The 19053-nt window shown below is 36.9% G+C and overlaps 2 protein-coding genes and 1 long non-coding RNA gene across 7 annotated transcripts; all 3 read left to right on the top strand.

Annotated features, from left to right (window-relative positions):
* Positions 1-1689: 1689 nt before the first annotated feature.
* Positions 1690-5773, top strand: LOC124156053. Its single transcript, XM_046530355.1, has 3 exons — positions 1690-1772; positions 3297-5389; positions 5475-5773. The coding sequence occupies exon 2, from the start codon at positions 3325-3327 to the stop codon at positions 5377-5379; it is 2055 nt and encodes a 684-aa protein (XP_046386311.1). The 5' UTR covers positions 1690-1772; positions 3297-3324; the 3' UTR covers positions 5380-5389; positions 5475-5773.
* LOC124155207 lies at positions 5476-7852 on the top strand. Its single transcript, XM_046528924.1, has 6 exons — positions 5476-5680; positions 5880-6158; positions 6754-6792; positions 6920-7176; positions 7265-7433; positions 7521-7852. Exons 1-6 carry the CDS (start codon positions 5476-5478, stop codon positions 7631-7633), a joined length of 1062 nt encoding a protein of 353 aa, XP_046384880.1. The 3' UTR covers positions 7634-7852.
* Positions 7853-9317: 1465 nt separating this feature from the next.
* Positions 9318-12860, top strand: LOC124156054. 5 transcript variants are annotated; one of them, XR_006864262.1, is made up of 4 exons: positions 9318-9933; positions 10020-10192; positions 10278-10450; positions 11606-12860. It is a non-coding gene; the product is annotated as an uncharacterized LOC124156054 (long non-coding RNA). The 5 variants fall into 5 exon arrangements; XR_006864259.1 differs by having other exon boundaries at positions 10017-10192; XR_006864260.1 differs by lacking the exon at positions 9318-9933 and having other exon boundaries at positions 9940-10192; positions 11606-12278; positions 12721-12860.
* Positions 12861-19053: the final 6193 nt, after the last annotated feature.

The following is a 19053-nucleotide window of genomic DNA, read 5'->3' as shown; positions in this document are numbered from 1 at the left end:
CATTAAGGATAATATTCGTTATCTAATGTACCTACCTTAGTGTTGATCCCAAATCGCCTCGTGCAAGTCGAAAATATTCACGAAGCATGGCCGTTATCCTTCCGACGCTATTATTTACTCTGTGGACTATTATTAAGTTTTGTTGAATTCCCGATAATAAGGAAAATTAATGTAAACAGCAGATTTATTTTGAGACATTAAAATTAATGAAAGTTGATATGTTTAATATTCGGCTAGCCGCCATGTTGTGTGGCTCGAGGTGCATTGTCACATTTACTGATATAGATTATAAGAATTGATGTCCTTTAGTCTCGCTAATACTCGAGAACCGATTTGGCTCATTTTGATTTTAAAATGTTGGTGAGTGAAAGTTCAGGGAAGGTTTAAAAGGTGAGAATATTATGAGGTATATGTGGCCTTGGAATGGGCCCTGAATATTTTCCGTAAGAAGGACAGGTAAAGTTCGTTATGAACGACTGCAACCTTTTCTTTTGCATATTTAAATTAGTGATAATGGTTGCACATAGTTGGAGCATATAACATTGGAAAGAAAAATAAATTCCCATTCTTGCACTCGAATTTCGTCTTCTGCGTTATTTACCTTGAATTTGGGGAAAGTATTCGAAAAAATGCTGAAAATTTAGTGACATATAGGCTCACTATCCCCTTCCCAGATAGCACAAGCATTTGTATACAAATGGTATATCTTCTGTACGTTTACAAATTGTACCGATTTTTGTAATACAACTGTATAACAGTTGTATTCAAACTTCTTGTATACAGATGATTCGCAATTCAGTTGTAATACAAAGCCAAAATACAAGGGAAATACCACATTTGTAATACAATTGTAAAAGCTTTGTATTACCAGGAGAATCCCTCAACCGCCCGGAATACGCAAAACAATGATGAAATACGTATCGTCGAACTTCTTTTCCTGCAGGGCTATTCATGAATACTGCAGTAACTCTTTAAAATATAAAACATTTCCACAATAATATTACGATACCTCCAACTCCAATAGGCATACATTACGAAAAGAGAATATGAGAAGCATATAAGAGACAAGAATAATGTAAAATTCATGAAATTAACAGTTAAATATGCAAATTATTACTTGCACGAAATGAAATTACGTCCACAACTACAATGAACACCGCTGTTTACATGGCAAAGCAAATATACGACATATATTAACAGTATGTGGCTCCGTCGTCTACTGCGGTCTGCTGTTTACGCGGCGGAAACTGAGTTTTCGTTGATAACTCTCGTCGCGTAAACTGAAGCACGAAACTTACGCGGCGGAATGTTCGAAATGGCTTAGTGAAGAGCAACAATGTGATTTTCGCGATCCTGTCACGAAATCCCTATTATATTCGATTGATGAATATCTTATTGAATCTTAATGTTAAAATACTCAATTGTATATAATATATGTATATGTACCAGATCTCCGGGCAAATACAGATTTATTATTATTATTGATCTGTCGTCTTGGCGATCGCGTAAACAATTAATGAAAAGCCCTGCTGATACCTCGTTGTGAGAAGGTCGTGAGAGCTCTGGCGCACATTTTCTGATTCGTTTTGTAGATTACTTTGACCCCTGCACCGCATTGGACTCCTTTTCTCCCGGTTTTGACCCCTGCTTCGTTTGGTTTTTGGAATATCCTCCCGATTTTGACCCCGGCTCCGTTTTGATTTTGATTTTGAAACTACGGCTGCGACAGCGGTATACCTTGCCAGCTCCAGCACCTACGGTTTTTGCTGCAGGTAAGATTATGGCAATATTTGGTTTAATCGATGCATGCATACAAATGTTTGATGAGTTAAGCTTGGGAAGTGGTTGTTCTCTATAACCTTTAAGGGCGCCTATTAATAGGCGCCTAAAGGTTTTACATTGGTATCAATTGATAATGCAATTATTGTAATAGTGACGTGTTGCTGTCTCGTTTTATTCATTATTAATCCCTACGGATATATCTATGTTAAAGAGTCAACGATTACCTAACAAGTTACTAGACCGAGGATGTCAACAAAAATTTAATTTTAATGAATGTAATTAGTGAGGCAAGAGAAAATTTCGGGTGAATACCACTTTTTTGTGAAAGTTAGAGAGGCACCCAACCTTGCGAAGACTTGAAGAAGTGCCCATTGCCTTAAATAATTGTTTATCGCCCTCGCTGCGCCATTGGTACGGAGCATTTTTGGAGGACATTCGTTAAAGTGTGTCGCGGACAATCACACGCTTTCAGCTCCAACCTTTTTCAACCCCTTCCAGTGAGGACTGGAGCAGATGTGCTTCCGGAGAGGAGGGAGCACATGTGCTCCCTCCTCTCTGGGTTTACGACCCTACCAGTGGCATCGGTTCGAGGTCAACTCATGGGGGTTGCTTAATATGTGTGTTTGGCACATGGATAATTGTTTCTTGCACGTAAATTGCAGACTTTGAATTGAATTCCTCATTTTTTTCTGAGCCTTGTCAAATTTTAAACGAAGTTCTAAGGTCAATATTAACGCATTTAATGCAGCATCAATTTCCATGTTGATGTTTATAAAGAACTCGAAATATAAGTTAATATTTATCGTAAAATTTCGTTTAAAAATTGTAAACGCTCCTCAAAAGACAAAGAATTCAATTCTTAGTTTATATTAATTGAAAAAAGAACAACTTGCGCACGGGGCAAGTTCCCCCAAGACCCTTTAAAAAATGGGAAAGTCGATTTTTAATACGGTCCCGTTATCATTGCATTCGTTTTGTTTTACGGGGTATCCTTGTCCTCCACCCCAGAACGAAATCCTGGATCCGGCCTTGATCGTACCTGTCAGTCGCCTCCGCCAAATACCACATTTATCTCAATATTGCAACAATTGTTGCAATATTGAGATAATTGCAATGCAACGAAATTTTAGGTAATATTGTTACCGCATGGAATAACTTCATCTTAGGACTTATTTCTTTGAGGAAAACCAAATACCCTAAACTAATTATAGGAACCTATATCTCAATAAAATCCACCCCTACATTTTCCGGTGTAGCGCCTAAATAACATGGAGGGTATTGTAAAAAAATAATGCAAGTATTGGAAAATTGTTCAAGATAATAGTTTGAAGTGGTAATTGCTATGCTTGTGGGAAGTGGAAAATGAAATTTCTGTTGCCATCAAAAGAAAGACTGCATAGGTTAACATAGAGTTGCTTAAGAATTTTGTGATAGGTTAAGCTATAATTAAGTAAAATTAACTTGAATCCTAATTTTACTTGGCATATTATAATAATTTCCCTTTTCAATTGCAGAACCAAAAGTTCAATCTTCAGTTTGACAATGCCAAAATATAGGTATAAAAATATAGAAAGTGTCTCAGAGAGACACAAGCGCAGGTTGCTTCAGAAAGCAAAAATTGTTTCGAATGATGATTTTGAGGTGGAAAGAGAGGGAGTTGATGGTTCCTGTTGTTCAGGTGTCACAGAGCAACCTAGATTATCACCAGAACACATCTTTAATGAAAATGAAAATGTGGGACATACTTCTTGGCTTCAGAGTGATATCAGTGATGTTCAGGATGAAGACATAGAAATTTTAGAACCACTTTCAGATTCTGAGGATGAGCAGTTGCCAATTGATTTTGATTTTTCCACATTTAGGAATGAATTATCAACTTGGGCCAGTGATATTCCTCAAAGCAAAGTAAACAGTCTCCTAAAAATATTGAAATCATGTCCTTATCTAAAAGAGTTGCCATCAGACTGTCGAACATTGCTTAAAACACCACGACATACAGAGGTGAGGAAAATGGGGTGTGGGGTCTATGCTCATCTAGGCTTGCGGTGTTTGCTGTTGGACATACTTCAAAATAATTATAAGATTGTAGACAGCATCAGTTTGCAAATAAATGTAGATGGTCTTCCTATTTCTAAGAGCAGTGGAAGTCAGTTATGGCCTATACTAATTGCCATCGTGGAATTACCGGAAATCATCCCTTTTCCTGTAGGGGTGTATCATGGGAAAGAGAAACCAGAAAGTTGCGATGATTTCATGGGCAATTTCATTGATGAATTGTGTCTCACTCTTGATGAGGGAATTAATGTCGGTAGTAGGAATATTAAGGTGTCTGTTCACTCATTTGTTTGTGATGCTCCAGCACGTGCATTTCTGCTGCAAATAAAGTCACACACGGCATACAGTAGTTGCCCTAAATGCACTGTTGAGGGAGATTACATAAAAAACAGAGTGTCTTTCTTAGACAGCCACTGTAGTCTGAGGACCAATGAAAGTTTTAGGGAAAAAAGAGATGACATTCATCATGTTGGCACAACTCCTCTTCTAAAAATTCCAAACCTGGACATTGTGGCTGCTTTTCCAATTGATTATATGCACTTGATCTGCTTAGGTGTAATGAGGAAAGTTTTACTGGCATTCACCAAAGGTAGCTACTCTGTGCGGCTCTCTTCTCAAAACCTGAACCTAATCAACCTTCGTCTAGAACATATTGTGTCATTTGTCTCTTCAGACTTTGTGCGGAAGCCCAGATCTTTAAAAGAGCTTTTACGTTGGAAGGCTACAGAATTCAGACAATTTCTTCTCTATACTGGCCCATTTGTTCTAAATGGCTCTGTTTGCAGTACAGTATTTCAGCATTTTCTTTGTCTGCATACCGCTGTCAGAATTTTGATAAGTAAAGAGTTGATTTCTAAATATGTCGATTATGCAGAAGAGCTACTTCTCTACTTCGTTGAAAATTTTCCTGCACTTTATGGGGAGGAAAGTGTTTCACATAACGTGCACAACTTGATTCACATCACCTCTAATGTTAAGTCCCTTGGGCCGCTAGATGTTTTTAGTGCTTTTAAGTTTGAAAACAGACTGCAAACAATTAAAAAAGTGCTGAGAAAACCTGATAAACCGCTGCAGCAGTTATGTCGCAGGCTGACAGAACAGTCATCAACTCAACAGGCAAAGAAATTACTTGGGAAGTCAGACATTGAAGGTGCAGCATGTTCAAAGTCTGTGAAGAATGCTATACCTTTAGGTTTCACTGAACCAGCATACTCATACATCAAATGCAACGGCTTCAAAATTGCTGCCAAACCACCTAATGACTGTGTCATAATGGACTCTGGTGATATTGTTGTCATCCGTTTCATTGGAACGTGCAATGGGAGCCAAGTGATCCTTGGACAAAAATTTGAAACTGTCGAAAACTTCTTCCTCAACCCATGTGCATCAACAAAAGTTGGAATTTATAAAGCAGGAAAGCTCTTGAATCCGGCAAAATGGCCTATCTCCAAAGTAAAAGGAAAAGCATTGAGGGTACCAATGGGCCTGGGAAGTGATGTTTACTTTGTGGCAGAATTACTGCACAGTCTCCATGATAATTGACGTGGAAGTGGTGAGATGATTAGATATTATAATTCAACAATCAATCCATTCATCAAATTTTATCTAACAGAAAAATTTCTTATCTCATGTTTTAGGATGTGGTTGGTGGCAGAGATGCTGGAGGCAGATGGCTGCATTTTTAACGTGGTACCTGAAAACTGGGTAAAAGTGATTGATGGAAATAAATATGTCCTTTGGCCTCCTAGTAAAAGTGTGAATGTCATGGATGCCATCAAAATGAAAACACAGCCAGAGGATTCATGGTCACTTACGTTGGTGTTAGAAATGTCATCCTCAGTTTGTAAGTAGTATTCAGCAAGTTTTCATTAAGTACCGTTGGAGTGATTTCGATTGCTACATATCCAAAGCTTGACTAATATTTTGTTCATAACTATTATGAATGTTCCCATATAATGTTAAATTGATTTGTAATAAAACCATGATGTGGTAATGTGTGACAGGTTCCTGAGTTGATTGTAGCGCATATGTTGACTTTTCAGATGATTTCCAAGAAGCGCTAGAGCTGGAAACCCTGGCTATTAAACTTAAGTCATGCCAGAAAGCACAGAAAGTGCTACTTGATGCCAAAATCAGAAAGGCAAGGATAAGAATTCCTGCCAAGAGGACTCAACCTGGGGAGGAAAGTACGGAGGAAGAGATCATTATGCCTCCTAGAAAGAGAATCCCTTCTCCTCCATCCATGAGGGAGAAAGCTGAAGAAAATGCTCCAATAGTGGATTATTTAGAAAACCCTGTATCTCTAATAGAAGATGGAGATGGTATGTAACTTAATGATTGCCCCATGTAACGCTAGTAGCACCATAGGAAGACTGCTCAAATTTCCATTATTAATAATTTGCACATATAAAAGCAAATGACAATTTTGAAGTTTCAGTAATAGTTATTGTAACAGTAGTGGCTTTAAAATATAAGTATTTAATCACAGGGGCGCAGCTAGGAATTAAGGCTGGGGGGGTTTAGGTGCAACTAATACTGGGGTGTTTGGAGGTGTGGAATACCCACCAGGAAAAGAGATAGGTGGCAACTAATACTGAGGTGTGAGGGTATGGTATACCCACCAGGATAAGAGATAGGTGTGAGATTAATAAATTGCGGAATTTTTAGATAAATGGTTCAAAATGGTGAATTTTGCGGCTTTCTGAGGGATATTTTATTAATCCGTACACTATTCTATTCGTAATATCAATCAAATAAAGTAAAATGGATTAAACTTAGGCATTTCTCTGAGCTCTGGGTGGGGTTTAAACTCCCAAACCCCCCCCCTGCTGCGCCATTGTTTAATCATGCTTCATGAAACAAGAAAAAAAATTTTCCAATATGTATTTTAATGTCAATTTTTTCTCTACATTTCAGAGTGTGAATCTATGCTTTTAGTGGAGCCAGGTGAAGAATGTGAGTATTTGATTACTTTTAATGACTTTTTTATCATTGGCGCAACGACTATATATTATGTTGAAAATCCAGTTTATGTGACTGTAAAAAGCTGAACAATATAATTGTGAAATTTACCTCTCTTCAGGTGTTCAAGAGAAAGATTTTTCCGAAAGGCTCTCCATTTTAGAAAAAGATGTGGCTCACATCAAAAAAGATTTGGCTGTTATAAAGGAAGATACCAAATTAATTTTGGACTTGCTTAGGAAAAAGCAAGTGCATAACAATTATGAGCCGCAATGCAGAGTCTACACCCCTCCCATCACTTTGCCGGTAAAAAGCAGGGAAGAGCTTATAGAAGTTGAAGATCTCTTAGGCAGAGACCCTGCCTTTAAGGAATATCTGGTAATTTACTTCATTGCATGACTCATAAAAGATAATGTTGTAAAAGTGATTTGTGTTGGTCCTAACTGACCAGTTTTAAATATTACAGGAAAATATTATGGGAGAGATACATGCAAAAGATCTTGGACAGTTCCTCCGAAAGAATTTAATAAAAATTATGAGTAACTGTGTGGCTGCGGAGTACACATGGCAGGGGAAGAGTGAAAAGAAGAAACATGCCCTGAATGGCTTAAAAAATTTAATATCACTGTTGGCAGGTATTTTAACAAATGCGTATTAAGTGATAATTAAGGTTTTCTTTCATTCATATCTGCTCAAAAAATGTTATCTCAATATATTTACAGGTGCTGCAAGGAAAAGGGAGATCTACGAAGACACCAAGTTTGTGAGAGAAATTTCCAACTGGCTCTACCAGAGTAATAGGCGGAAAGGCGAAATAGTTCCTCTTAGTGGTTGAAATTGTAATTTATGCTTAATTACCCTGGTGAAAATAAGCTATTCATGAACCATTCCAGAAGTGTGACAGCAAGTGTTCAGAATCTGTTACCGAAGTGTTGGGGTGAACCGCTCACACACTGTATTATGGCCCACGTAAATGTTACAAACAAGCTGTTCATGAGGCATTACCCAGCTGAACATGAGGTATTTCTCAGATATTCATGAAGCATTTTAACTGTACAGGAAGCAAAGACAATGGCAGGTTCCACAATTTCATAATTACTGCAACTGTTTTCGATTACATAGTATCATCATCAGTCACTTTTAATGCAATTATTACCACATATATAGTAGTTGGGAGGGATGAAAGGTTAGGGGAGAGGTTGGGGGAATAGTTTACAGCGTCAAGTCACGGGCCAGTAGGAATGGGAGGGGAGATGGAGTATGTAGGTGGGGTTGGAGGAGGGGGTTAAGGTTGAGAAAACACATTGAGAATGGGGGAATTTCCAAGAGTACAATTGTTCATTGACTAACATTACAGACGGGGAATTTTGGCCTCGAAGAATTTCTAGCTGCTCCAAGGCGTCGAGTCTGGGGCCGTTACTTGACTTGTGGAGAATTTTCGGTGGAAAATTACTATCATGACCACATTCTATGAGATGTCTGGCAAAGTTTGAAGAATGATTGTTATTGATAAAACATGATCGGTGCTCTTTCATCATTTAATGTCAAACTTCAACAGTGTTAGTCAACGGACAATTGTACTCTTGGAATACTCTTTGTTCTAGTACTTGGAGTACTCTTTGAGATAAGTTCAAATCATCAAATCGTATTTTTTCAGTTAAAACATTTTTTTGAAAATTCAAAGGAGTACAGAAATTTAAAATTCCGTTTTGGACACAGCTATTGAATGAAGACAAATTATCAATGAATGTATTGACAAAATTTGTCCCGTATACAGTAGAGTCATTGAATAATAGATATTTCATTTACTATATTGCAGAGTATGATTATAAGAATTGCACTGAAGGTAAAGACCTTGGTCGCACTTAGCACATTGTGTTTTTCAGATGTTCATGAAGCATTTTCTTACTGTTCAGGATAATACCAGTGATGATTCACATCACAGAATATAGTTCTGAGGATGATTTGCAAAATTTTTTGTCAATGTTTCGTTATATTCTTTACCTTTGAAATTTCTTTATATTACATAAATGAAATCCTTGTGTAGCATTGTTATGAAATGAGAAATATTTCATTAAATATAGCTTTTTTCATCAAATAAAGTTATACTATTTATTTTAGAGTATATTTTCCTTTTCACCTCTCTAAAAATGTAAAATTAACATGATCAGCTTTTGTAAAAACTTTCGTATTTTCTCTGTAATACGAAGATAATACAGGAGAAATACAATTTGTAATAGCTTTTTATTTTCTCTGTAATACAATGGTATTACAGGAGAAATACAATTTGTAATAGCTTTTTATTTTCTCTGTAATACAATGGTATTACAGGAGAAATACAATTTGTAAAAGTTTCGTATTTTTCCCTGTAATACGAATATAATACAATTGTATTAGAGGACATTTGACACTGTAATACAATTGGAATACAAATGGAATACAAAGAGTTCCATTTTGTAATATGATCGTATTGTGGTGGTATTGCAGTGGTATTACAAATCTTGTGCTATCTGGGTTGATTGTTGATTTACCTCATAAAAAGCTGATTTATCATTGTGGGTAAACTTTTCTCGGGATTCCCTCCGGGTTAATGTTTTTATATCGGCCAACGTTTCAAGTACCGTCTCGGCACTCATCATCAGGGCTGAATCATAAGGGCAGCTCATTTATCACTGTTTATTCACAAATAGGGTGCGCGAAATGATTTTCACATACTTTACGTTAATTTCGTTACTATCAGTTCATTGTTGATGTTAACGTAGTCAGTTGATTTTGTAGTTTGACATAGCGCCAATATTTACTTGTAAGTGCGCGAGAAATTAAATACTTTGATCATTCATAATGCTAAGGAGATGGCGACCAAACTTAGGTCGTTCAATTCAATCAAATATGCAAATCAGATTAATCGGTTAAGACGCAGTACTCATGTGATCCTGCAATGAGTTGCATTTAACTATGATTGGGTTGTAAATTATTGTACCGATAAATCAGTGCAGTTGGGGAAATACTAATAATTTTTTAATATTGCAAGGAATTTCTCTTCTGACTTGGTATCATAAATAAATATGGAAAGTGGAACTGGTTGATTGGCATCTCAGTGGATGTTCCTGTTAATAGTGGTAGATTTTAATCTTGGTGAGTGCTTCTTGTGATTTACCAATATTCACCCTTACAGTTTATATGTGTGGACTAAGAGAAATTTTTTACATCTTCATTAGTAGGTGGTGAAGTAACAACCTGACGATTGGATCATCGTTCTTCTGATTCTGGTGGGCAACAATTACTCCAGGGTGACTCTCTTCTGCCTTGGTATCATAAATATCTATGGGAAGTGGAACTGGCTGATTGGCATCTCAGTGGATGTTCCTGTTAATAGTGGTGGTTTTTAATGTTGGTGAGTGCCTCTTGTGATTTATCAATATCCACCCTTATTGTTTATATGTTTGGAGTAATCGAATTTTTTACACCTTCATTAATAGGTGGTGAAGTAAGGACTTCACGATTGGATCATCGTTCTTCTGATTCTGGTGGGCAACAATTATTCCAGGGTGACTCTCTTCTGCCTTGGTATCATAAATATCTATGGAAAGTGGAACTGGCTGATTGGCATCTCAGTGGATGATCCTGTTAATAGTGGTGGTTTTTAGTCTTGGTGAGTGCTTGTGATTTACCAATATTCACCCTTACAGTTTATATGTATGGACTAAGAGAAATTTTTTACATCTTCATTAGTAGGTGATGAAGGAACAACCTGACGATTGGATCATCGTTCTTCTGATTCTGGTGGGCAACAATTACTCCAGGGTGACTCTCTTCTGCCTTGGTATCATAAATATCTATGGAAAGTGGAACTGGCTGATTGGCATCTCAGTGGATGTTCCTGTTAATAGTGGTGGTTTTTAGTCTTGGTGAGTGCTTCTTGTGATTTACCAATATTCACCCTTACAGTTTATATGTATGGACTAAGAAAAATTTTTTACATCTTCATTAGTAGGTGGTGAAGGAACAACCTGACGATCGGATCATCGTTCTTCTGATTCTGGTGGGCAACAATTACTCCAGGGTGATTCTCTTCTGACTTGGTATCATAAATATCTATGGAAAGTGGAACAGGTTGATTGGCATCTCAGTGGATGTTCCTGTTAATAGTGGTGGTTTTTAGTCTTGGTGAGTTCTTTTTATTTCTTTTTATCCACCCTTATTGTTTATATGTTTGGAGTAATCGAATTTTTTACATCTTCATTTACCCCTTGGTTGGGGGCAGAAATTTCCTTATCTTTCACCTGGTGGGGAGCAAATCCAACGATTTTCGGAGATGCCGTTATTGGAAAAAAAATTTATAGTAAAGCTATTGCACAAAAATGGCAATATACTTCAAATATATTGGTATAGAACCTCTGACAAAGCAAAAAACATGCAATGATGCATAAAGAATGAATATTCATGCCTTCTCCGCATAACATTGCGACGCGACGGCACGCGCGACTATAGTCGAGCTCCCCAGTTAAGGGGTTAATAGGTGGTGAAGCAAGGACCTCACGATTGGATAATCGTTCTTCTGATTCTGGTGGCCAAAATTCTCTGTGAGGATGATTTTCCTCTGGTATCGTAGCCGAGAATTGGATGACTTAAACATAGGGAGTGGAAAGTGGTATTGATACAGCTTGCTTATTTTTTAATGTTGCTGTTTTTTGTGTGTTTACATGAGATGATGGTTTAGAACTCCGTAGGTTCTTAGTTGTCGTTATCTTGCTTGGTTATTGTGTAGCTTAATTCTGTAGTAACAGATATTTTTCTTTATTAATAGGCAGAGTTATCGGTGTCGTAGTGATGTATCCTGTTTGGTTTCTTTTGCTGGTGGGAGACATTCACAATAAGGATTATTCTGCAGCGACAATCTGCCTATTATGCCATTTTGGGTGAAGAATCTTAGGAGGCACAGCTTTATCCGTAATCTTTGGTTTTATTTTACTCATTATCCTCTCATATATGGTTGATATTTAATTAGTTTTGGTTAATGTACTTGATGGACTCTCTCATTCCTTTTTTATTGTCATTTTTATATTTGATGCAGTTTAATGGAGTAATAGAAATTTCTTAATTTTTTTAGTAGGTGACATATAAATGGTTCATTTCCACACCCGTTTGACCACATATCTGCATTCCTCATGCAGTAGCCGTACCGTTTTGGGCATATTAATATAATAGAGGAACTATTATCGATGGATTCTTTGGCAGTTGTTCCCATACTTATGTTGTTGGGTGGTTATGTGAAACTTGCCAAGTTCTCTGCAAGTAAATTCTTCGTCAATATTTTGAGTGATTACAATTTTTTTAATTTCTTCATTTTCAGGCAATTTGTTCTTATTACCTTGTGATGGAACATGTTAATACCTTCTGATGGTGAGCATGGTTCACAGCCATAATGAATCTCCACAATGTAGTGAAGCAGGCATGATATTCTGCAGTAGAATTAGAAGGTTGTGCACTTAATCCTTGGCAGAGATGCCTGGTGTTTTTCTGTTGTTTCATTTAAGATAGGGAACAATGGAAATCCCTCGTGTATTGTTTATTCTTAAGTATGGGTTTAACATATGGCATGGTGACATTCTTGGGATATTGCTGTGAGGATGAAGATGCTATTTTCTAAAATGCATAGCTTTGTTATTGCGATTCTGCAGTTTTTAATTCAGGGAGGATTCTTTACAGATTTCCTTTTTTGTTCATTTTATCTTTAAAATCTCATCTTGTTCTTGTGTATCAAGTATGTTATTTTCATTATGTATTGGCTCTATTAAGTGGGCATTGCATAGTATTTTAGCTGACCTGAGAGAATACGTGTTAAAGTTCCCAAAGCATTATTATTGTTTTTGTGTAGTCATAGCATTTTCTTAATGCGAGTATTCTGCTTTTTCTTTTCAGGTGTTGCTTCAGTCCCTTGATGTCCAGTGGCCTTGTGAAAAGCTGTTTCTATGTAATAGGAGTTCATCTTTGAAGTTCCTCTGACATTCAATGTGGCTTGTTCTAATACTTTTTGTAAATAAACCAATATTTGAAAATGCCTGATTTTCTTTGACATTTCCTACGTTTGTCACCGAGATTTCTGTTTGTGTGTTGTCATCGCTGTAGCAGTCCATTAACACCATGTTCGTAAGTAATATGCTTTAATGTCAATTCGCATACGCCACGGATTTATAAGTGGCCGGTTAATATGTCCTGATTTGGAATAGTGAAGTAGCGGTCGGCTGTAGCTCGCTGCTCGTAGTGCTGATAAATGACAACAGATGGCGCCACCGTCGCACAGTTGATGTGTCCGACGTAGTTCGCGTGGTTATCGCTTGATGGCGCATGAATCGGAAATCGGAGACCGTCTCTTGAGTAGTGCGGACATTTCGTCATGGGTTCGTCATCGTATCGTCCGGCCGTCTCCTTGTTGTCTCCGGAGACGCTTACCGCTTCCGGGAGGCGGTCTCTTTGGTTTCTGTAGAGAGTCTCTAAGGATTCGGGGGAGACAGTCTCCCGTGTGCTAGCTGGGAATTGATTTGCTTATATTATACTACCTTAGCACACTTGGTACTTAATCATCATAAATCCTGCCTAAATGCTTATCAAACAGGTGCTAACCATAGATTTTAATACACCACTATTTTTTCTGTCAACAAACACGAGTAATTGATTATGTACTTTACATCTCAAAAATTTTAAGAATTGCAATCTTATTGCACAGAAACAGCTTAGAAATGTGTTACTTATGCCCTTGAGTGCAACATGCCTGTTAAGAATGTACTGGCAGAAATGTACGATATATACATGGGCATTTGTAAAAAAAATGAACTAAAGCATAAATCAATGCCTAAATTATAATGATTAGAGGGAGTTCAACTGATGGCTATGTTTAGAACAGCTAATTAACTGCTATTATTCTTCGACATATTCCCAATAGTTATTCATTTTCAAGAAAAATCCTTCATAAACGAGTTTACTGAGGTTGAGACTAATACTTTAACGTCATGAAGAACTGCTAACAAAGTGGATTCTACTGCGAGAACCCTGATATTTCAACTTAAACCGTCTGAATGGAGTCTTTTCACTATGCCAGCAAAAGCAAAGATCATGCTAAATTGCAATTACACTGAGAATAAAATAATGAATAATCTTAAATAATTATTGGATAGTAATTGGCGGTTCATTAATCATACATAGTATCGAATAGAAAAAATGTTCCATTTACTCACATTTACATGATCAGCACAGCAGAGATGAGTAGATGCTGACAGAGGCAACTTCTTAAATCTCTTCGTGCCGCTAAAAGCCACTGCTTCCGAGAATTCAATAATCTTCCAATCCCCTTTTGCCAGTATTCACTACGAAACACGGATTTTCTTCTTCCATAGCATACTTCAACGTAAATTTGCTTGTAAAACAAGATTTTACTTCACAGCCTTCACAGCTAAATTCACAATCACAAAATAACGGCAACCGTTAGGTCACGTGGTACATAAGACTGCCGCCGGGCGTTTTGGCGCGAGTTCAAAATACGATTTTTAATCCAAAATATTAAAATAAGTTCGTAATATAATGGGAAAAGTTTTATACTTGAGTTTTTTTATGAGTATGAAGATAATTATATCAAATAACATTATATTGTTATATTACTATAATTCTCATTAAGTACATATTATTAAAATCTTACAACCAAGCCAAATAGGCTGGAAAGAGGCATGAAAAATTCAACCTTGAGATGGCAAGGAAAAGTCAAGCTTCACGTTAGCTAACATGCTATGTGTGGGTAGTAGCAGGTTTGATATGGCAAGTTTGCTGCAAGCGCCATATGGCAAGTTTGCTGCAGGTTTGATATGGCAAGTTTGCTGCAGGTGTGATATGGCAAGTTTGCTGCAGGAATGATATGACAAATCTGCTATGGGTGCAATATGGCATGTATTCTGCAGGTGTGATGTACAAGTCTACGGCTTGTATGTGTTCACATAACTTGTAAGCTTTATTCAAGCTTGTACATAGCTTTCATGCCAGAATAGGTTTGTCACAGCAAGTTTGCTGCAAACTTGCCACGACAAGGCTTGTCGTGACAAGCCAAGGACAAGCCTATGACAAGTTTGCTGCAAGCTTGCATGCTATCTGGGACGTGATTAATATAAGTATGGTAGTGACTTCCAGTTTTTTATGATTATATTTGCCTATTTCCCACTATGTTTTTATGGTATGTGCTAGTATATCGCTTGTGGATTTACCTATATTATTGAAATACGTTGTTGCTTGTGTGTGTTTGTGTTGGCAGCGGAACCGATTCGCGATTTCAAATGTGAATTATGTGCATACACTAGCTGTGAATTCGTATTCGTCAAACCAAGGAAATGGTGAAGCTTTGTCATGTTATCATGAAATAAAAGTTTCTTTCTACAATAAGTGCATGTCTTGTGTTTCTTTAACTGTATATTGCTTTTCATAGATAACTGCCTAAAAGTTATTTTTCATTATTTTAGAAAGCGTTTTCTTTTGCTCCCTGAATTGGCATTATTGCTTTCCAAACCCCGCTACATACACGAAAAGAATGCAGAGCAACCGATTATTTGTTATTTCATAGGAGTTCAGTGTTTTTGTCTGTAATTAAGGTTCTCCTAAGTATTCGTGATGGATTTTTAGCATTTTCGGAGGGATACCAATATCAATCACCTTCTCCGCTAATGCGTCGTTAACAAATTCAACAGCACGGCTAATTAGGCATTGCATCCTATGTTAATAATAGATATAATTGATAATTCTTCGGAGATAATCATCAAAATTGCCATAAATTCGTTTCAGTTTAAAATCACATATTGCTATAAGATTAGCAGTATAAAATGTATGTATTTGTAAAAAAAATTACGCCTACATTTGGTGTAACCGTAGAACAAAATTATCATAAATGGGCGACATTTGCCACTGATGTAGACCATATATAGACGTCTACATTTGGTATTACCGCAGACCAAAATTATACCATTATAAGTTACCAGTAGACCAAAAAAGGAAGACATTTGCACCTAATGTAGACCGAATGTAGACCTGATGTAGACCAAATGTAGTCTCCTACATTTGGTATACGGCAAACCATTAGGTTTGCTGTATACCACATATAGACGTCTACATCTGGTTTACATGTGGTATTCTGCAAACTTTGTGCTCTCAGGGTTCCTCCCGATCGAGGAAGAGGAAATTTTTCGTGGAGGAAGAGATATTTTGAGGATTATTTTAGGTAACCAAATGTAATCCTCTTGTTGGAGTGTGGACTCTGGGAGGAAATTATAAACTATTTAACGAAAAAAAAATTTGACATTTTTACCGCTTCTATAGTTTAAGAACAACAAATGTACGCTATTTTTAAGTTTTACATTGTTTATAACAATTAATTAAGTTTAAACAAAGTTAGCAACAATTTAAGTAACATTTACGAGCGTTAAAAATTTCTACATGCCTTACGGGTTAAACAACAACAATTGAACGAACTTATGACTCTACATTATTTATAACAATTTTTAAATTTTAAACAAATTTAGCAACTTTCAAAAAATTAAAAATTTCCGCATGTTGTACGGTTGAGAAGCGTTGGATGAACAATAGACCCGCGTACTCTTTCATGATTATAAAAATTACTTAAAGGTAAACAAATTTAGCAACTTTTACAAAAATTAACAACAGGAATAATGGAATTTATCTATTTTTACTGAAATTTTATATTATGTACCAATGTCCTGCGGACGTCGCGTAGCCGTCTCGGGGACATTCCATTCCTACAGGTTAAATGAACTCTTTCAACTTATTGATTAATTAATATTTACTCTCTAGGGATTAAAAAAGCTCAGAGGCGATTGATTGGAAAGTATTTTAATGAAACATAACGCTTTAAATTCATTTTAATTTTTAATGGTAAGAATTCTCCTAAAATTATCACGGCATCGATGGCCTCATTCCCAGATTAGACATTGTAATTGTCCAATTTAAGGATAGGCAATAGAAGGTAAGTACTGCCGTACCTTTACTTTATATTGAAATTCTAGATTTTTTGGTGGCGAACGAATTTTGAATCTACCGCTACTCCGCGATACTGGAAGGTGTTCTCCCATGTTTCTCCACATTCCTCCGTTCCAACAGAGGAACCGGAACGGAACACCGGAGACAGCATGGTGGTTTGGCGGGTGCAAAGATGCAGCTGTATTCCAAGTAAGTTTGATGTGACATCTAAATAATTTTTTCTTGGCGTTCACTGGCGGCAGTATAGTGTTTCCGCATGCTCCTTATATTTCTTATAACTCAGCCTGTAACATCTCGAGGAAAAATATGGCTCTGCTTGGAACAACATGACCGTCTTGGTAAAACCGTTACTTGGCAACTAAAGGTAGCGTCTTTTTCCGTTGTTCATGGTGAAATTTTCGCTTTTGTTCCTTGTTTTCATGATATAATTTAAAGTGGAAGTTCTTGTACTATAGTCTCTGTACGCGAGAACGTATAGGAAATAATGTAAGTGCTAGCGTATAAAATAGAATCTGTTGTTTTGATAACGTAGGCTACGGCCTACGGCTGAATTTGTTGGAAGTCCAAACGGTCCGTTTGGTTCCGTTCCTAAATCAAATCAAGTAGGGTTCTTGGCAATAAATATAACTAGGAATTGTACTTACGTGTAACCGGGGGATTTTGCAACACGCATGCATGATTAATAGGTTTCACGTAAATTATTAATTCTTTGAAATCGGACTACACCGTGTGATTTCTTTCGATATGTATATTCACGCACGCATCGAAAAAGAAAATTAATGTTATGATAGGATAACCACCAATGTTTAGCCTTTTTACTAAAAGTTTTTATACTCTTTATCTGTTTGATGGAACTAGGTTAATAATTAAAAATTTTAGGTCCTAAATAAATAAATGATCTATTATGTCAGTAAAGATAAGGCTTAGGGATTAAAAAATTACAATGCCGACGTAACTTTTATAGCGTTTAATATATTTTTTCTGCCAAACTTTGCTAACCTACTAAACTATAAACTAATTTAACTACAAACTAAGTAACTGTGCTATTAGTCATCCATGCATTTAATTTAGTGGAAACTATAGGACGACTGTAAGAAACTTGGGATGAATCTAAACAAGGTCTAATTATAAGTGATATATTGTGTAAACAAACCTTACGGCTATGTTACATGGTTCATTTATTTGCTCAAACTGCTGCATGAAATCTTATACCCAGAAAATAGAACTTGTGCATCTTTTCGTACAGCCATCGGTACACATTTTGGTGTAGAGTATCGTGAACCTGATATATTTACCTGGAGGCATTTACTGACTATAGCTTTCATGTAGTGGAGTTGAATAAAAATAGCTTAACTGTACTTTTATTTAGTTCCTATCTCTATTTATAAGTTTGTATGTCTCTCTTCTTATAATTGTCTGTATACTTATTTGTCTTCATTCTTTACAGATGTTGCACTGAACCACCCTGGTGAAAATAAAGTGTGCAGAGAACCGTGCAAAAAGTGTGCGCACAGTTCTATTCACACTTCTTGCACGCTCTTTTCACACTTTTAGCACACTTCTTCACCGAACACTTTCTGCACACTTCTTGCACGCTCTTTTCACACTTTTAGCACACTTCTTCACCGAACGCTTTCTGCACACTTCTTGCACGCTCTTCATTCACACTTCTTGCACGCTCTTTTCACACTTTTAGCACACTTCTTCACCGAATGCTTTCTGCACACTTCTTGCACGCTTTTCATTCACACTTCTTGCACGCTCTTTTCACACTTTTAGCACACTTCTTCACCGAATGCTTTCTGCACACTTCTTGCACGCTTTTCATTCACACTTCTTGCACGCTCTTTTCACACTTTTAGCACACTTCTTCACCGAACACTTTCTGCACACTTCTTCACCGAACTCTTTCTGCACACTTCTTGCACGCTCTTCATTCACACTTCTTGCACGCTCTTTTCACACTTTTAGCACACTTCTTCACCGAATGCTTTCTGCACACTTCTTGCACGCTTTTCATTCACACTTCTTGCACGCTCTTTTCACACTTTTAGCACACTTCTTCACCGAACACTTTCTGCACACTTCTTCACCGAACGCTTTCTGCACACTTCTTGCACGCTCTTCATTCACACTTCTTGCACGCTCTTTTCACACTTTTAGCACACTTCTTCACCGAATGCTTTCTGCACACTTCTTGCACGCTCTTCATTCACACTTCTTGCA

This window comes from Ischnura elegans, chromosome 3 (assembly GCF_921293095.1).
Source record: "Ischnura elegans chromosome 3, ioIscEleg1.1, whole genome shotgun sequence".
Taxonomy (NCBI): Eukaryota; Metazoa; Arthropoda; class Insecta; order Odonata; family Coenagrionidae; genus Ischnura; species Ischnura elegans.
The sequence above is the reverse complement of the archived record's forward strand: the minus strand, read 5'-3'. Positions and strand labels throughout refer to the sequence as shown.

Bases quoted from the DNA above. Each gene is read 5' to 3' on its own strand.
- LOC124156053 (XM_046530355.1), top strand. From the start codon at position 3,325: ATGCCAAAATATAGGTATAAAAATATAGAAAGTGTCTCAGAGAGACAC.
- LOC124155207 (XM_046528924.1), top strand. From the start codon at position 5,476: ATGTGGTTGGTGGCAGAGATGCTGGAGGCAGATGGCTGCATTTTTAAC. The intron at 6,793-6,919 runs GTGAGTATTTGA...ACCTCTCTTCAG, and splicing joins AGTGGAGCCAGGTGAAGAAT to GTGTTCAAGAGAAAGATTTT. The intron at 7,434-7,520 runs GTATTTTAACAA...ATATATTTACAG, and splicing joins TTTAATATCACTGTTGGCAG to GTGCTGCAAGGAAAAGGGAG.